General features: G+C 40.7%; 1 protein-coding gene and 1 long non-coding RNA gene across 9 annotated transcripts in view; one reads left to right on the forward strand and one right to left on the reverse strand.

Annotated features, from left to right (window-relative positions):
• Positions 1-18950, forward strand: part of PDE4B (phosphodiesterase 4B) — a 573081-nt gene that overhangs the window by 529453 nt on the left and 24678 nt on the right. For 6 of the 8 annotated variants that reach the window (XM_082686382.1, XM_082686381.1, XM_082686384.1 and 3 more), the window contains one exon: positions 2281-2393. In XM_082686382.1, the coding sequence (XP_082542508.1) occupies positions 2281-2393 (113 nt within the window). Of the gene's footprint in view, positions 1-1482; positions 1983-2233; positions 2394-18950 lie in introns of those variants that run through there. The other 2 variants (XM_082686387.1, XM_082686380.1) reach the window with 2 other exon arrangements.
• Positions 3929-18897, reverse strand: LOC309842336. The gene is made up of 2 exons (XR_014299612.1): positions 6001-18897; positions 3929-5899 (listed from the first exon to the last, which is right to left on the reverse strand). It is a non-coding gene; the product is annotated as an uncharacterized lncRNA (long non-coding RNA).

An 18950-nucleotide genomic window follows, 5' to 3' on the forward strand; every position in this document is an offset into this window, starting at 1 on the left:
TTTGCGTTCAAAAGGTCATTGTCCATTCAAAAGTCCATTCAAAAGGCTCAGAGCATCTTAGGTACTAAAAATCGGGGATTGTGATGCAGAAGACACCAAGGTAGTAAAGCCCAAGTAATTGAGAAGTACTTGGACTTTTCCTTTGATGAGAGGCTGGGGATGGGATGAGAGAGTTCTGGTAGTTGAGGAAAAGCTTCCTGGGAAGAAGTGTTCTCTGGAAGGAACTGGGGGCGGGGCAGTTGGAACGCACTACAGAGTAAGCCATGAGATTCTGCACGTTGAAGCAGCCCAGCAAGACTGAGGAGGGAAGGAGAAGAAGGTTATGTGTAAGTCTGGCTTCAGATGAGTTTTACTGAAAACACCTCAATTCTCGTCTGCACATTTTTGAGGAGTGTGAAAAAAAATGGAGGAAGTCACCTCCAGTGGTTTTGTGGCTTTTTAAGTATGACATACAGGATATTGAATATTAACCCCACATTATCCTGAGGTGTATGCATATTTGAGGGATAAATAAAACATCTGTTCTCAGAAGTGTGCATCTGTGGACAAGCAATCCCAGTCCCCTGGGGTCTCTCTTGTGCTAATTCTCTGTTCTGCTTGAAATGTGAGCGTCACACACAGAAAATGTCAAATAATAATAAAAGGGTATGTGGTCTCCCTTAGATTTCTGTGTGAACATAGGAAATATGTATTCTAAATTTGACAGGAATGTATGCCATCATCTCTGTAATAGAATGCCATACAAGATTTTTAATTTTATTAGTGCCTACTGTGTGTTTGCATTGCAGAAAGCTTGATGGAATGAATAACTGTTGTTCCCCTCAAAATCAGGCACGGAGACAAACCATAAGTGACTCTTAATCTCACAAAACAAACTGAGGGTTGCTGGGGGAGGGGGTTTGGGAGAAGGGGGTGGTATTATGGACATTGGGGAGGGTATGTGTTTTGGTGAGTGCTGTGAAGTGTGTAAACCTGGTGATTCACAGACCTGTACCCCTGGGGATAAAAATATATGTTTTTTATAAATAAAAAATTATATTAAAAAAAAAATCAGGCACGGATGCAGGAGAGTCTGACTGACTTTTATCACTGTCTGCAGCCTCCTCGTTCATTCATCCAGCATTCATAAAGTTAATTCAGTGTTTATTAACATAGAGTTCTTAAGTCAATAGTCTTTTGAGTATTTAGTTTAGACTCACAAACGTTTGGGTACGGAGTGACATGTTGTGACCATTCAGAAAGAGCTTTATTATCCAGCAACACATTTGATCTTAAAAACAATATTCTTTGAATGGACCGCCAAGAAGTATTTCCAGAAAGTCCTGAGTCCCACAACCACAAATCAGAGCCCCCCCCCCCCTCCCCGGGACTTTGATACAAGTGAAAATCTGCAGTGTTCACATCAGGCTCCACCTGAAAGTCCGGTTCAGAATTTCCCTGTGACCCTGGCAGTTGCAGAAGAGAAGTTTTAAGCTTTGTTTAGTATAACAAGAGCTGCCTACTGGGGCCAGTAAACGTGTTCCTGTAAAACTCCAGTTTCTCTCAGACCCTCTCCTATCAGGGAAACCTCATCTTGCCTTTCCTTAAAGGAGGGATTCAGAATTGGGGAGGAAGAGCCTACACCTCTCGCTTGCGTGGGTCAGTGCTTGCCGAGTTCAAAGTTCCTCCAACATGTACACATGCCCGGGAATGAATGACTCTGTAGCCTTCCAACGCAACTCTGGGTCCCCCGCCTCTCCCATGTGGTCGACGGTGTGTGTTTCGTTTAGAAGAAAAGCAGAATGAGAAAAGGCTTTCCTCATTTCTCCTCCAGACTGCAAACACTCAGAAATGACATCACGCACCCTAAAGAGCCCCAGGATGACTAAGGCAGCGAGAGCCTGAGAAAACTCACTGCTTCTGCCTTTAGTTTTAGGACGCATGTATGCAGATGAGCTTCTAAGAGATGGTTCCCCGCCTCCTGCCTCAGAGGAAGTTTCTTGGTAGATCGCGGACACCTCATCCCCGCGGGGGGGGGGGGGGAGGCGTGGGGGGGGGAGGCGTGGGGGGGGCGCGGCGGGGGGCGGTGGTGAAAACTTGGCACCAGCCGTCCTGGGCAGAGCACCGCGGTGATTTGTTCTCCCGGTGGAGAGAGCTGGAAGGAAGGAGTCGGCGCGCAAATAATGAAGGAGCACGGGGCCACCTTCAGTAGCTCCGGGATCGGCGGCGGCGGCGGGGACTCGGCTATGGACAGCCTGCAGCCGCTGCAGCCTGACTACATGCCTGTGTGTTTGTTTGCAGAAGAATCTTATCAAAAACTAGCGATGGAGACGCTGGAGGAATTGGACTGGTGCTTAGACCAGCTGGAGACCATCCAGACCTACCGCTCTGTCAGTGAGATGGCTTCGAACAAGGTAAGAGATGACAGCGTGTTCCTGAAAGCTCCCCCACTCGCTCCCCTGGGCTCCCCTGGCCTCTGCCTGCGGCCGCGGTGCATCCGAGGACACCGGCGGTCAGAATGAGTTTGCTGAGCTGCCTCGGAAGATTCTGTCCCCAAGTGCCACCCTTGGCGAGTGTCTGGATGCTACAGCAAAAGTTAAAAAGTCCTCCGTGTGCTTGAATTCCCAGAAACCAAACTTGTTATTGATGTAGTTGGGTGTATGTTTAAGGGGAGAGGGTGCTTATAAAGCTTACTCGTGAACAAATGAAATCCCCCTTTTTTAAAAAAACAATGGTCAGGAAGATAACATCGGAGTGAATTTGTACGGTAAACTGGATAACACTTGGCATTGCAATCAGGTGTTAGACATGTTTTTTGGACAAGAAAATAATGTGACCTCCGTATATCAGTGGAGAAATGGTTCGCCCTGAAGTTTTATAAATTCCAAAATTATTCTCAGAAGGACATTCTGGGATTTTCTGACATTTCTTTTGTGATGCTGGCATAACCTAAGATAAAAAAAAAAAAAGAAGAAGAAGAAAAGAAACAATATACTTTATCTCCAAAAAAGAAAGTTATTTCCTAAAAGTTTGCTGCTTTTCAAAGTAGAATTATTTGAAATTAAGTTCCACCCATACTGCAAAGAAATAGTTTTGTTTACAATCCCCAGACAAAACTTAGTGTAGAAGAGTTCTAATTATCTATCATTATATCATTTGTTTAATTAACGCCTGGGTTTAGAGTGCTAATTTATGCAGTGAGAGTTGCTGCTTTTGTTTGTGCCCCCCCCCGCCGAGAATGTTAATTTTATAAATATATATGATGTGTGTGCATTTATGTATATACTGACTGCTTTGTTTTTAATGGAAAACCTTAACTCTCTACCCTTATAAGTACACATTTTAAGAATCCCCAATCATCATAGCCTGAGGTATTGTCTTACTGCCCTATGGTTCTGGGGCCGGGAAAAGCTTTTGCTCCACACCTGCCAACATGCCCTTTCCAGCCCCGAGGTTTACTAGGGAATGTGTGTCCCTCTTCTCTTTTTCCTGGGATTAAAAGTATCACCTTCCTATCAAGGCTTATTGGTTCTTGCTCCCAGGATCTGAGCAGAGGGAGCTTTGCGTCCTTAGGAGATCTTGAAGGGGGCTATGGGTGGAGGAACGGACTCCTTTTACTCTTGTTTCTTGGTTAACAAAAGGACAGAAAATGAAATAAGTCTCTCAAATTTTAGTTTAGGTTCAAGTTGGAAAAAATAAGAAAAGTTTTGAGATTTAACTATTTGCTGACTTTTTTCTGAAGTTCTCAAGTGGAAAACAAAATTCTGGGATTTTCCAGACTGTTGTAAATCTCAACCAACTGCTTCCCCATGAGGAGGGCTTAACTGCGTAACTTCTCCAAACCACGCTAGAGATTCCAAGTGAAAAGATTTTTACACATGCTTTAGCCTACTTTGGAACATGAACAGATTCTCTACTGCATGTTGTGAGCATTGATACACATTTGAGATGTAGATTCAATATTTAAGGGTAGTTTTTCAGCAGGTTTTGCTATAAAAGACATGCTGAACTTTCTTCTTGAGTTGCTAAGATAAAGTAGCCAACTAACTCCAGGAGAGAAAAAGAATTCTCATTGAGAAGCTGCAGATTGTCATTATTTTTCATTTTGAGTGTTAATGCCTTGTAGATTCTGATCCGGTTTCTGTCTGGAGTGCTGAAATTAAACATCATCTGTTTTGCAAATTTGTTTTAAAAATTTCCCATATTCAGTGTAGTGGTCAATAAGGCTCCGAGACCAAGGACTGTGTAAGTCCTGGTGAGAATTCCAATCACTCAAGGCTTCCGCTCCTCCTTTATGGTGTCCTATGCAGGAAGCAATGAAAGTTGAATAGAGCTAACCCTAAAGAGAGAGCTAACCCTTCATGCAGACACAGTTAGCTTAAGGAGAAGGCGTGCACACCTACTTTCTGCAGCTACAGTGGAAAGGTTGCAGGGCAAAGCAATTATACAGAGGAGGAATAGGTTCAACTGACAGCTGAAGTCATTTTTATTTGTAAAAGATCTCTTTCTCTTGTTACTTAGCAACCATCTCCCCCCCACCCCAACAAATCCTGATTATCCATATAATTGTTTCAGGTAAAGTTTAATCTATGGCACGTATAACATAATATAATAAGAATATTTTTGTGGCCACCAAAAAGAAATTGATCTATATCAGTTTTGGGCAAGGTGGGAGGGACTTAATTACTTGTGGTAAAAATAAAGTCCCACATTTAATTTTGAATGTGGTTGAAATTATTTGAACATTCCATCCAAGTCACTGTTTAAAAATATCATCATCATCATCATCATCATCATCATCACTATGTAGTTGTATCTGATCATCTTTTGCTTCCCCTCACTGAACGAAGGAGCCAATGCAAATCTCTGAGTTATAGATGTGGAAGGGAGTGTGAAGATATTCTGTACAGGAAGTATGTGAGAAGCATGGCCTTTGGAGTCAAAAGATCATGGTTCAAATCCTATGTCTATTATTTATTAGCTACTTGACCTTGGCTAACTTACCTAACTGTTCTGAGTCTTAATTTTTTTCATCTGTAAGACAGGGATAAAAGTGGTACCTACCTTACTGAGTCACCGTGAAGATATATGAGATAATGCATCTGAAACACTCAGCAAGGCACCTGCTGGGTAGTAAAGATTCAATAAATGAAGACTTCTTAATAGCAGCCACTACATCTTTGCAAAAATTATATGCCCTTAGTTTTGATCAGCTAAGTGAGTTACTGAGTTTTTACCTACTCAGCAGCGGTGATGGGAAAGCCAGTTCTTTGCATGGGGGATGTTTGGAAATGTGCAAATGGTAGAGAGTTGACCATGCCCAGTGCAGGAAAAACAAGCAGTCTTTAATATTTACCCCGTCTGGGTAGGGTTGTGTGTTTATTGTTTTTCTCAACCCTTTTATATTTTGAAGAAAATTGTGACTCAAAGTTGATAACTGGTTTTCCCAAGTGCATTTCAGAGTCTGAGAGGTAAGGAACTGTTTCTGTGACCTCTAGAAACATAGTCTCCCTCTAGACCCCAATTTCCTTCATTTCTCTTAATGCTGGCCACAGGCCAGATGGAATTACAGGATTATAGAGAAAGATGCAGCCAGCCGGGTTAATATTATAGGTTGTTTTTCCCCAAAGATGAAATAAATTCAGCAGTTTTATGAGGCAATGACATTGTTTTGCAAGATGAAAAGGATGTCAAGTGAACCTTCTGCCAGCAGCCCAAGTTCAGTTAGACGTGTTAGAACTGTTTTAACTGTTTTCTGTAACGACAATTTGGCTTCTTAGACTTGTTCATTAATTTTTGTTTCAACTTTTATCGCCTCCTGAATTAGAAGAATTGTCTTACACTTCAGCCTAAACGCATCAGAGCATGAGTTCCTCGGTGACAAAACAGTCAGATGTTTTCAAAACAGGATGCTTTGGCTCTGCATTATAAAAAGAGGAACGGAAAGAGAAACAGTATAGCAAGGAAGAAAGCAAATAGCCCCAGCAGGATCCCCAGCCCAACAACGGCATAAACACTGACCTATCTTCCTGACCTTCGCTGTGGCTCAGTTCCTGACCTCGTGTCACCAAAGCCAACCGACGTCATTGGAGGAGGATAGGAGGAATGGCGCAGCTGCTGTGCGGGTGACTAGAATTTCCTGTCTCCTTCCTGACAGACTCCGTCAGAAAAGTACAGAGTTGCAACAACAGTGGCTGAGGAAGGCCCAGCACAAAACAATCCCAGTGAGGCGTAGTTGGGATTGGCAAGGACAGGGAGTTTTACTCAGGAGCAGAGTCTGTCGCCTCAACTTTTCAGGGGAAAGTATCAAAGGGGTCATTTATACCCAGCATGTTGAAAGTTTTTCAAAAGATGAACATGCTGTGGTATTCAGCGAGGAGCTCTGTTCAAGCAGCTTGTCACTAGCCTGACTTCCCCAAAAACACTCTCCGGTTCTCCTGTTCTTTCTTGACCAGCTTTGTCCTGGGGCTGTTTTTATGTGTAGGACAAAGGTTTTGGTCCCTCTCTCGGTGAAAATGCAAGTTTCATTGTTGAGAAGAGCAGTCCTGCATATTATCAGTAGAGTCTTTAGAATGAAGCCTCAGGACCTAGCCCTTCAGTCCAGATTTGCTAAGGAAATCTGTAAGATAAGACAGGGAGATAGAAGGTCCTTTTCCTTTGAAGGTATCCTGAAGTCAGCGGCAGATACCATCAAAGGGGAAGTGAGTCCTTCTGGCCACGCAGGTTTATTTTTCCGGTTCTTCAGGTGTGTCTGCACGAGAGTATTGAAAGTAAAGGCAGATAATTGCCTGTGCTCTTGGGTGGAAAGGAATAAACTCATATAGTTCTATCAGCCTGGAGCTCCTCGGGACTCAAGCCGCAGGATACTGGAATGTGACTCTGATAGGCTGTTTGCCCCACACTTGGGCGAGTCATTTTCTTTCTAACTGAATAATCAATAAGTATGGGAAATGTCAGATCCAGCAGAACCAAGAAGGGAATAGATCTTCTTGGTCAACAGGTTCCTCTCAGAGCTATGTCAGGAAGATAATAGGCAGGTGACCAATCACTGGAGGGGATTACTTCTACTTTTGCCCAAAGTTAAAAGATACAAACAGAGCATTCCCACCCTTAGGGCACGAGGGGTCCTTTTCCTGGATCCTTTGCTCTAGGAGAGCCGGGGCTTGTCCACTGGCTGCGCTTTGCTGCAGGAGGTGAGAAGCCGGCAGGGCCCAGGGGCAGCTGTGATGTCTGCCCAGGACCACGTTGCATCCACTGGGCCCCTGCATTCTCTGCCCAATGGTTCTGAACCCTGTTCCAGGGCCTGTGCAGGTCTCTTTCCTAGAGATGCTGCAGGAACTCACTTGGGCCCAAAGAGTCAAGAAGCAGCAGTTGAGCTTGAAAGAAGTGTGTGGGAGGAGCTTGTATGGGCAGGTGGTGCCAGAAGGGTGTGGGAAGGCGTGTTCTTTGGGGGGAGAAATGGGACAGGGCACGGTCCTAGAGCTAGGTCCCCCTGCACGGCCATAACCAGGAAATTCAAGAATGTGTACTTCACGTTGACCTTCCCAGCTGCTAGGAAGGGATGTCTGTTGAGGTAGGAAGAGCATTGGAGGTAGCTCGATTTCTGTCTTTATTCAGACTTACTTATGTGGCCCTGCACATGTTAGAAATGACCTCGATTCGAGGGAAGAATAGAAGGAAAATCAGTTCTGACAGCCAGCTGGGACATTTGAACATTTTCGATCCAAGTTTTCTCTCTTTTCTCTCAGACTTATATAGAACTGGAGGCATCAAAGGGAAAGGAGCCTAGGTTGAAGCCATGAGTTTGAAGTCTAGCTTTGCCTCCATTTAGGAATATTACTGTAAACAGTTAATTCATTAGGAATCTTTGCCTTTCTTTATCTACAAAATGAAATAGTTGGAGAAGACTGTTTCCATGGGGTCTTGCAGCTCTTGCATTTATGGTTGGGACAGTCAGTGTCAACAGCCAAACTAATGTTACAGCTTTCTGTTATCTGTGCAGACGTGGTGCTGAGCCCCTTTACCTACATTGTCAGTAATACTCTCAGCAACCCTCGGAAATACATACTATTTATTCTTGTCTCCATTTTATAGTAAAGTGAGGTTTAAAGAGTTGAATTACATTGCCTAAGGTGAAGAAGAGAGCGGAATTCACACCCAGGGCCACCTGACTCACTGTCACTGATCCTGGTGGGACAGATAAATATCGAAACAGAAAGGTATTTAGTAACGCTTACAAGGAAATTTTGTCATTTCTGGGAGGTCTTATTCTTGGAACTCTGGCCATCATTGCTTGTTTAGGTCTGGTTCAGAATCCTGGTCTGCAATGACCATATTCTGGGCCTCCACACCAGCCATTAATAACCTTAAATTCAGTCTCCCTGGCTGGGAAGCAGTGTCTGTTAACAGATAATAAGGAGGAGAATAACCATAGTTACAGAAGATGGCTGTAAAGCACTCATCAAAAAGGTAAATAACAGTGTTAAACGAATCTGCTGCTTCTTGTGGACAGGTTTGCTCAATTGAGTATCTATTTGTTCTCCCCAATTCTCTAACATGGCCTAAGAGAAAACAATGAAGTTTTGTTTAAAAGACAACCAACCCCCAAATTCCCTTTTTATACCCCCTCCCCAACATTTAAAAAAAAATGGGGAGAGGCTATTCTTTTTTTGAAAATTATCATCCAAAAAGTTGGGGCAATTTCATCATATATTACATCCTTTCTAACACATGTCCCAAGACCATGAAACAGAGGAGCAGTGCTTCAGTAGCAATAATTAATACAGGGAGGTTTCCTAGAGGTAAGATATAGACTGTCTGCATTACATTTTGTCTTCCAACAAAGAAGAAAGAGAAGATTAAGCTGTTTTTTTATCTGGCATTATCTCAGTTACTTTCTATGACAAAATAAGTTGCATTATTGCGAGTGTAAAGATTTTATTTATTTATTTGACAGAGAGAGACACAGAGAGAGAGAGGGAACACAAGCAGGGGGAGCAGGAGAGGGAGAAGCAGGCTTCCAGCCAAGCACGGAGCCCAGTACAGAGCTCTTGTGTAATCCAGTGTTCTGAGTTCTGCTCTTTGAAAATTTAACAAATCAAAGATTTTGAAAGTTTAGTGCTTTTTAGTAACTTTGATTTTCAATCTCCTTTGGTTATTTTAAATACTTCTTTATTGATATTTACAGAACTGTTTCCGTCATTGAGGTCTAATCCATTCACCAGCCACCCCCCCACACACATCTTTTTGCTAGTTTCACTTGAAAACTAGCAAAAAAACTGATTAAATCTCTACAAGTGCCCTGACTTCAGGGCACTTTACCTTTGATTGCTGCACCCCTGGCTAGCTGGTAAGACAAGATTACATTATCAAAATCTGATAAATAAGTCATTTTAAGGGGAGCCTTTCTGTCCCTATGGGGAGGAAAAATCAGACAACTATGTTTGGAGTATCAAATATAAATCCAGAATGCTAGTTGTAAAAAAATGGAATTACAGTGATTTAATGGAATAAACGTCTGTTTCACATTTTTTTCCTACTTCTTTCTTGTCTTTAATTTTTTTTTTCGAATGCGTCCTCATCTAAAAGTCTTCCCAAATTGGTACCATTGTTCTCTATGAAAGAAGAGCCAAGGATGGACCCTAGTCTTGGGCTGATCTTCCCACAGTTTGCCTTCTGCGTAAAAGTATGCTCAGCAAGTAGAGAGACATCAGCTTTCTGGAAGCCAGGACTCACCAAACCGAAGCTGCGAGGGCAGACTTGTGCCACAGTCCATAGATTTCACACTCTGGAAGGCTCTGTGCCAACAGTGGATGTGCGTCCCAGCACATCCTCCACTTTAGCATTTTTCAGGGACCTGCCAGCCCTCTCTGTCTTGCCCAATTGTACGTGATGTTTCCCTCCACTGGTGCCAAACTGTTTAGTCTCCTGGATATTTTACTGTAACTTCCTTTGTTTGATTTACTTTAAAGTAGCCAAGTGTTTCCACAAAGAAAGGGCTGTTAAGTTATTTAGAAATGAAGAAGACAGTAAAACTTCTGTTTCTTTTGTTTCTGTTTTGGGAAGTGCCTGATAATCTTCTTCTCTTTAAGAAGTTCCTGATGGTCTTTTTCTTTTTATGGAGCTGCGTTTTAAAGGCTATAAATCATGGATTTCTGCTCATCAGTCCCGTGTTTCTTTCTGATAACTAGTTGCAGTTTAGAAATGTACCACCTTTGAAACCTAAAGCCTTCAGAAATTGAAGTTCAGCGAATTTATTGAAAATAAGTTTCATCTTCGCAGCTCAGTTTCACTTATATTTTTTAGCTGTTCAAAGTATGGCAGTCTTAAAATTGTTCTTAAAAACTTTAAATGGCCAAGTTCCTTTTACTGTTAGCAGCATAGTGTACGAGGTTATAACCTTCAGCAATTGTGCAACTGAAATTTGAGTACAGATATCGGTCATAAAAATGATTAAACCAATTTTAGAAGGTGTAGATATATGACAAGAGTTTTTGTCATTTGCTATCTGAAAAGGTAAATTTTAGTTACGTACTTTGGAAAAGAAAACAGTAAAAAGAGAAGTTGTTATTAAATAAAAATACCTTTCCAACTCAACCATATAGGCTATGAGCAAAAGCTAATCAGACAGGGCAAAGTGAAATGGTCATTTGGCGACTATGTAATGTCTTTGGTCAGTACGGATGGTGAAAGATGATAAACCAAGCCAGAAAAAGATCAAAATATATTTTTTCCAGTTATAGTCTCCCATGGCTGCCTTAAACAAAATCCTAGAACTTCAAACCCAATAGGGAACCTTAGATATCATTGATTTGAAGTGCTTGTATTTTATAGATGAGGATGATAGAAACTGAGGATTAAATATCTAATGTACTCTGAAGATCGTTGCAAAATATAAAACACAATCTAAATAAAATATAATTTCATTATGATATGACTTCTGCAGAGTCACAAGGTTAATTAGCAGAAGATTAAGGTAGTGAAATACTGGTCCGATTACAAATCCACTTTGCTGTTCATCTTCAGCAAAAGGCTGATTATACTTAAAGACATGGGATGGTCCCACTATCAGTTGCATTGATTTTAACCTTCTCATTGTCCTCATTACCTTTCTTGAGTAAAAGCTATCCATGTCCTAATGACTTCAAGTAAAGAGAACTAATTTAGTATTCCTGAAAGCTGTGTGCTCAAAATCTGGAAGGAAATAGTTGGAATGAGTTACTTTAAATGCCTTTGGCATTGCTGTTTTTTTTTTTTTTTCACATTTTGCTGTTTTAATTTCTGAATTAAAATCTATGTATATATCATCAAAATATACCATGTATGCATACTATCAGAAAAGAAAATCTCATTTTGCAAAGGCAGCCAGGATTAACATTTTTATCTTCACGTAATCGAAATGATACTAAGTTTTAGTAGCTCCTACTGGCCAAACCATGGACTTCCAACTTCTTCTCTTTCCTTGATGTCAGAAAATCTATTGAAACCTGGCTTTAAAAAAAAAAAGAAAGAAAGAAAGTAAGAAAACCTGGCTTAAGAATATAAGTAAGAGTTTTATGATAACTTGAGAATGAAGAAATATAGACCTTTACTTCTCTCTTGGCATTCCATTGCCTTAAAGACTTCCCTTTGACTCAAATGCACCATCGAGCCCATACTATGAACCTACTCCTAGTGCCAGGTTTCTTGGCTTTCTTTTTTTGAAACCTTGACTTAGGTACTCTGACTTTGACCAGATTTCCATAAACCATTCTCTTACCTAGCTTACTGGTTAGTATCATAACTAGTATTATAGTTCTCTGAGGTTTTATGTAAGTCTATTCCAGATTGTAAGCTCTTGAGGCCTGCAATGGTGTCTTGACTTTTGAGACTCCGTGTAAGCTCAGTGGTAGGACTAAAAAGTCTCAAAGAGTCATAGCTTTATTTCTGTGTAAGGGTCAGGAGAAAAGCAAAAAACAGATGAAGGCTTTTGTCAGTTGGTGGTGGTTGATTTGGGCTTTATCTTATTCAAAAAATTTCTCTGAAATTCTTCTTGATTGGGTGATTTAAGAAATGTGTTGACCTGAGGGCTTTGGATGGATTCTAGGTCAGGTAATGACCTCGCTGCTGGGCACAGCATGATATTAAAGATGGAAATATTTTTTAGTATTTTCAAAAATTTCATGGAACATGCTTAGACTATCCAGTGGTAATATGAATTTTTGGTATGCTCTTGCACACCCATTTGACTGTGAGAAGCTAGGGACTCTGACAGATCACTAATGAAAGGTCTCCCAACACATGCTCTAGATGTCCTGCTCATTGCTCAGACACATATGTAGCCAGCCGGATGCTATCCATCTACCCAGCTGAGAGGGCACAGTGTTCTCCCTGCCTCAGCCCCTTATCTGTTTGATTGCTATTGCCAGTTCCATTCTGTAACCAAGTCAGAATGATTTAAATATATCTGCATTTACTTGACCAAGTACAGTAACTCATTTATGTTGGGGACAGGGTGAGCGGTCACTGAATTTTTCCCTGCTGTATTTTAACACACTCAGGATCTAGTTGCATGAAATTTATTTGCATCTTTCTTACCCATTGCACAGAAGGTTCCCTGAAATCTCATCAGGTTTTACCAGTATGATTTTTAAAATATTTTTAAATCAGTATAATTTAATCTCAAAAAAATTATCTAATGTTGATTACACTAATTAAAAATACTCTTTTGTTAATACTCTCCTCCTTTATGTTCACAGGATAAGGTCATTGTCTAATGCCGCGTTGTAGATGGGGCATAGAGCAGTTTTCAAACTAAGAAAGGCCATACTTTGCTTTTCAAGAAACAACCTAAAGGGCCCTTAGTAAATCCTAAAATAAGAGAGTTTTGCAAAAAAATAAATAAAAACATGAATCTCTGGACAGGAATGGTCTTTCTTTAAAGCAAGAGAATATGTTGGGTTAAAACAAGTAAAATATGAGCCCTTTTTCATAAAGGTAAGAAAAGAGGAGCAAATATTAGTGAGGAAGAATTCAGGAAAGATTTTTCTGTCTTGAGCTCTGCTTTTCAAATCTAGCCCTGTGATCCAGGACTGTATTTCCCAGAGAACTCTGATTCTGCCCAAGGGAATATTAGTTGTAGAGCGATGTGGGGATTTTTAAGGCCCCTTTCTTCACTTTAAAGCTTATTTGCTCTCGAAGTTCCCTATGGTCCTGGGATAGAGCATTAAATAAAGGGCCACTTTCTCTAAATGCGTTGCTGTTTGTTATTTTTGTGTTGCCGGATCCAAGGTAGCAAGGTAAGGAAACATACCTGAAGAGGGCTTTCCTGCTTACACAGAGCTCTCCCTGTGTGATCTCATTCTGATGCTTACGAGGAGGAAGGCATTACTGTATCCCCCTTTTCCGTGTGAAACAGGATGCAAGAGACATCACTGATTTGTCCAAGCCTTTCAGCTACTCACTGCTGATGCCCTAGAATGAAATCTTGTTCTTTTTTGCCCCAAAGTCAAATGATTTAAAAATAAAAGTTAAAGGGAAATCCACAAGGTAATTTGTTATATTCTTATACAACTTGGTAACAAAACACGTAATCATAGACTTTGAAAACTAGAGCTCAGTCCAGGTCCCTTCTTATTTTTCAGGCCTCAGTTCTTATTTTACCTCTTTGGAGAGAACTTCTCTAATTATCCTAACCCAGTACCTTGTGGGTTTTTATAATTGGCTGTCACAAATTTATGATCTTGATTTTTCTGTCATGAAACTTGGTTTTTACTCATCTCTTCCATTTAGACTATGAGGTTATTGGGAACATGAACTCGTTTGCTAGAGTAGTCCCAGAATTTCAAATAACTCTAGACACATGGTAGACATTCAGATAAATATCCCTTGCATGAGTCTCAGAAATGGAATCTAATTTGTCCAGAAGCAACGACGTTGTTAACAGCAAATCCATTAGAACCCAGGAATCCTGTTTCTGTTGTACTACTACACCGGTGCCCTGTGCAGGTGCTTGCCACGCCCAATTCGTTTTTCTCATTGTTCAGTTGAATGAGAAACTCCCATCTGGTGTACAATGACTCTTCAAACTACCCTCAGAAAGTGCAAAAGCTTGCTCCTGAACCTTCTCCCAAATTCAGGGTCTGGTAATAGAGAACAAAATCATCAGGATCAAATGCTCTTTTCTTGTGAATAGCAATGTGAAGCACATTGGGGCTGTTGTTTGGTTCAGCATTGGAGCATTTGGTTAACCTTTCTCTTGGAAAGTCTGCATCCTGTGACCAAGGATCTGAGCCCTTTGGAGCCTGGCGATGCACACTCAGCTGGGAACATGTTTATGAACACGTGTTGTGTCTGAAACCCAGCCACTCTACATATCTGTTGTGTCTGGAGTGTAGCCATTTAGTCATTCTGTCATTGTCTGGCTGTATTTTTTGTTCCTGACATGTTGCTGATACTCCTCTCACTGCTCTCCCAGGCACATATTCAATTAATTCGGATGTGTTACTGGACTGACCTCAACTTTGGCAGTCTAAGCAAGATGAATATTGGGTGCACTTATCCTTATTTCAGGCAACTGGTGGCCATTCGTGGCTTTTGTTCATACACAAAGAGTTCTAAAGTCTCTTTATTTGAGGAATTTGGCTAAGTCATGGAATCATGAATGGACAGAGTTAGCAACAGTGAGACGTCTCAGAATAGGCTTTTTTTTTTTTTTTTTTTTTAATGATACATTTCTAACCCCAGGCCATTTTGAGTTATGGTTTCATTGGATGGGCTTCATTTACGTTTCTGGCCATTCTGGTTTACACTCCTTAGACTGGTGAATAATCTAAATGTCAACCAGAGAGCCAGAACTTCTATGAGTAACTCATTTGTCATGTAATCAAAATGACATAGTGTTGCGTCACACCTACGGTAGCATATTGTGGGAATTCTGTAGTTAGAATTCTACCAGCTAGTGTCAACAAGATGAGTTTGGATATCATTGAGCCAGCTGAAAGCTCCACCCAAAAGCAAACCCACGTGAAGACCCTACGATAAGCTCAAATTCTTTCAAAATTCAGAGACAAAACTGGGACTCCTGGGTGGCTCAGTTGGTTGAGCATCTGACCCTTGATTTCGGCTCAGGTCATAATCTCAGGGTCATAATCTCAAAGTCATAATCTCAGGGTCATGAGATCGAGCCCTGCGACGACTCCACACTGAGCATGGAACCTGCTTGAGATTCTCTCTCTCTCCCTCTTCTCCTCCCCGCCTCTTAAATTAAATCAAATTAAATTCAGAGACAAAACTGAGAAATAAAGCATCAGCTTCAAGTATAAATCCTGTGAGATAAAGGACAAGTGCTACACTTTGCAAGTCATACATATATTATTTCTAACCCATTTTAAAGTCTTAAAGTTGGAAAAACTTAGTCTCTGAGAGACTCAGTGACTTGCCAAGTTTCTCAGACTTGAATTTTATTGGCAGACTCAGCTGGATGCTCACCTGACCCGATGGCATGTTAGTATGATGTTGAGTTTGCTGTTAGAGTCCCCTTTATGCTGTTGGAACTGTCTGGGAAGGCCAACTATAACCAGAACCCCCTCTACTTCATGTGTGACCTATACTTCCAGCTCTGATACTACCTTTATTAGCCTTCCATGAACCAACAAACTATACATCTTGGGGTTCAGTGTTGTGCAGAGCATTCATCCATCTATTTTAAATTATGGTAGCTAATAAGAAAGGGAAATGCAGAGCACCTGGATGGCTCAGTCAGTTAAGCGTCTGCCTTCGGCTCAGGTCATGATCCCAGGGTGCTGGGATCGAGTCCTGCATCGGGTTCTCTGCTCAGTGGGTAGTCTGCTTCTTCCTCTGTCTTCCTTCCTCTGCTCATGCTCATGCTCTATTTCTCTCTCAAAAAATAAATAAAATCTTAAAAAAAAGAAAATGAAATGCACAATAGAATTTTTTATAGAATAAAATTAGATGAGACCATTGTTTTCATCCTTTATAGTTTAAAAATACATTCTACCCTCCACCACGTGGCAGATTCTTCTCAATTTGCAAGTGCATAGTCCAGTGTAGGGATTACCAAAATGCCAGAGCAGATCACTTACATGTTTTCAGGGAATAAAATGCTAAGTCTACGTAGCCCATAGGTTTCCTTTATTCATTAGATGGTCCCTAGAGTTGATCTTACAAATTTCCAGTGCTGGGAAACTGTGAAAACAGAAGTAATGATTCCCCTGGCAGGCTTTGAAGCATCACATTGTCTCTTATCTCAAAGGGGATATGAACATAACATAGTTAATATAAATCAATATAATTAATATTAAACACAATACATGTCACATGATGTATTTAAAAGGGTAGAATATTGTTCTCAAAAACAAGCTATGGTAGGTATTTGTGGCTGCAAAAATATTGAGGATTCTATTAAGGTAATACTTAGTGCAGAATTTTAAACAAACCAGGAGACATTATAAACTAAAATTGGAAATCAGTTCGTAAAGAGAGTCAAGACTAATAGTTATGGGGTTATGAAAAGAAAGCACCTGTTTGGGGGCTCAACCTGATTGGGGGTTCTGCATCAATGACTTTCAAGTCAGATGTGAAGGTCTTGAGGCATAGATCTTGTTTTCTGCTGGTCAGTAGAGGACGCTACTGGATGGGTATGGGTTTAGTCCATGGTAAGATTTCTAATTTTAAAAATATAGTAAGTTGGCGATTCACAGACCTGTACCCCTGGGGCTAATAATACATTATATGTTAATAAAAAAATAAAAAATTCTAAAAAAAATAGTAAGTTGTAGGACTTCTGGCCATGAAATGGTTCGACAGAAACCTTAGTCATCTGCTTTGGAATCACATTAACACCCATGGCCTTAGAACTGGCTTTAGAAGCTTGAGGTTAAATATTAGCCATTATGCACAGAAAAAGGATAGATGGCTTAAATGCAGAAACAAAAGGGTAACTAAATAGTGTACCTTGATTCCTTGCTTTTTGTCACTGGCTGCAATGATTTATGATATCTGCTGTAGAAAGGCCTTTGCTATCTTTGTCAGGCCAGCACCCCAGATTTGCCAAATTATCTCTCATTTTTTAGGGGAGGGGATGCTACTTCTATTAACAGCCAGATAAAAGAAGTGTCTCAACTACATAAAATGAAACTGTGAAGCTCTAGTAACAGAGACAGTGGTGCTGTGTTTCTCACCAGAAGGAAAGACCTCTGTCAAAAACAACAAGTTTGAAAATTTTCAATTATTTTAAAATACACAATACCTCGAAACCTAACAAGATATGAGTATATGATTTTTAAATCCAGTCTCTTTATGGGATATTTGGGACATGAACTATCTAGAACACACTTAATACTAACAAAAAATTACTGTTTACCTAAAATTTCAACACGTCTTTGGGTATAAATAAAGTGTCTTTTGTCTATTTAATTATATCATTGCAACAACTTTTGGAATTAAGGGAATGTTAAGTCATGGGAAGTTTCTCTGAACATTTCTAAGGGAATTAGTTTGGGTGTAGGAGAGGTCCATTTCTGAGTGTCCCAATACTCTGTGCCATATCTCCTCTTGAAAAGTTTCAGAAATTCTAAGAAAAATGGACAGCAGCAAAGAGGATAAATAAATAGGTAGGAAGAAACACCTACTAATTTTGAGGGCTGTTTAAGACCTACTGTCAAGTTGTAGAGTGTTGTATTTAAATTCTTTTGAGGGTCTTTTGTTTTGTTTTGCTTTGCTTTGCTTTTTGTTTTTCAGCTCTGTGTAGAAAACACTAATGGGTCTGTCCCTCTTTGGACTTTTAAAATGTCACCCGAGCAGATCTTGTCCTTTAAGCAGCAAATGGAGTTTATTCAATTTTAGCTTCATCATAAATGCCAATGTTTTGTCGCAGAATATGCCAGAGATGTTTGTGCTTCTTTTTCAATCTTTATTTGTTGTGGATTACTACATCTCTGGACAGTTAAGAAGAGAATCACTCAATTCTGGTGTGCTTAGATGAATTTCGTTCTGATGAGGCACATGGACAGTTAGAATGACCTCACTTTATTCCCTCGTGTACCAGCAGTGTGCTCCAGATACTCACACACCAGGGCTTGTTTTCTGGTATGGCCCATCATGGGACTATGGTTTCTAGTGGAGAGATGTTAGTGGACAACTAGTGGCATATTCTTCCATCCCAAATCCTGTTACCAACTCACTCAATTCAACTTAGTTTCCCTCTCAAATATGCTAAACAGTGACATCGAGTTTCAAACAGATGATAGATAGGGAAAGAGCAAAAGGAGACAAGAGACGGAACACTCGCTGCCAGATGATCTGAAATGTTAAGAATTGTGGAAATCGTGAGTTTGATAAAGGGTTCTAGAGAAAATACAGTAAACCCCTGTTTTTTTGTTTACATCAGATTTTGCAAAAAAAAAAAAAAAAAAAGGGTAGGTACTTAGCAATTAGAGTTCTTCACTTCTTTGTGTCTTCTTTCCATGGGAAAATAAAGGTATGAAGAAGCAGTGCTTCGGAATCAGAAAGAACCTTTGAAATTAGCCATTTTATAACAAAAGAAGCCATGCCCATCGCTAAAAACAACCCGAACCCCCAGAAGTCAGTTTGTCTTAACCCAAGATCACACAGGGAGTTTGTGCCAGGACTGAGACAGAGACCAGCCCTCCTGACATGTGGGTTGCCCTGAGCTGTTGTGACTCCCGCTACCACCGCTAGCATTCTGAGGAGGAATTTTCAGCCCCTTTGCTTTCCCGATGCCCAGGAATTCTGATTAAGTTGTGACTAACAAAGTGTAAAATATGAGTCAAAATGCAGTCCCTAATAAAGTCATTGTGACTTTAATGACTTGGGCAGTGGTTTCATACTGCAAAAACAGGAAGGTCCCACACAATAAGGCGCCTGTCTCACAGATGGGCTCCTGCGTAGACGGCCACCCACAGGGGTAACTGCTGGAGCGGTCTTCCTCTCGTTGGCTCTTTTTTTTTTTT

The sequence above is a fragment of the Mustela nivalis genome, assembly GCF_964662115.1.
Source record: "Mustela nivalis genome assembly, chromosome: 10".
NCBI lineage: Eukaryota > Metazoa > Chordata > Mammalia > Carnivora > Mustelidae > Mustela > Mustela nivalis.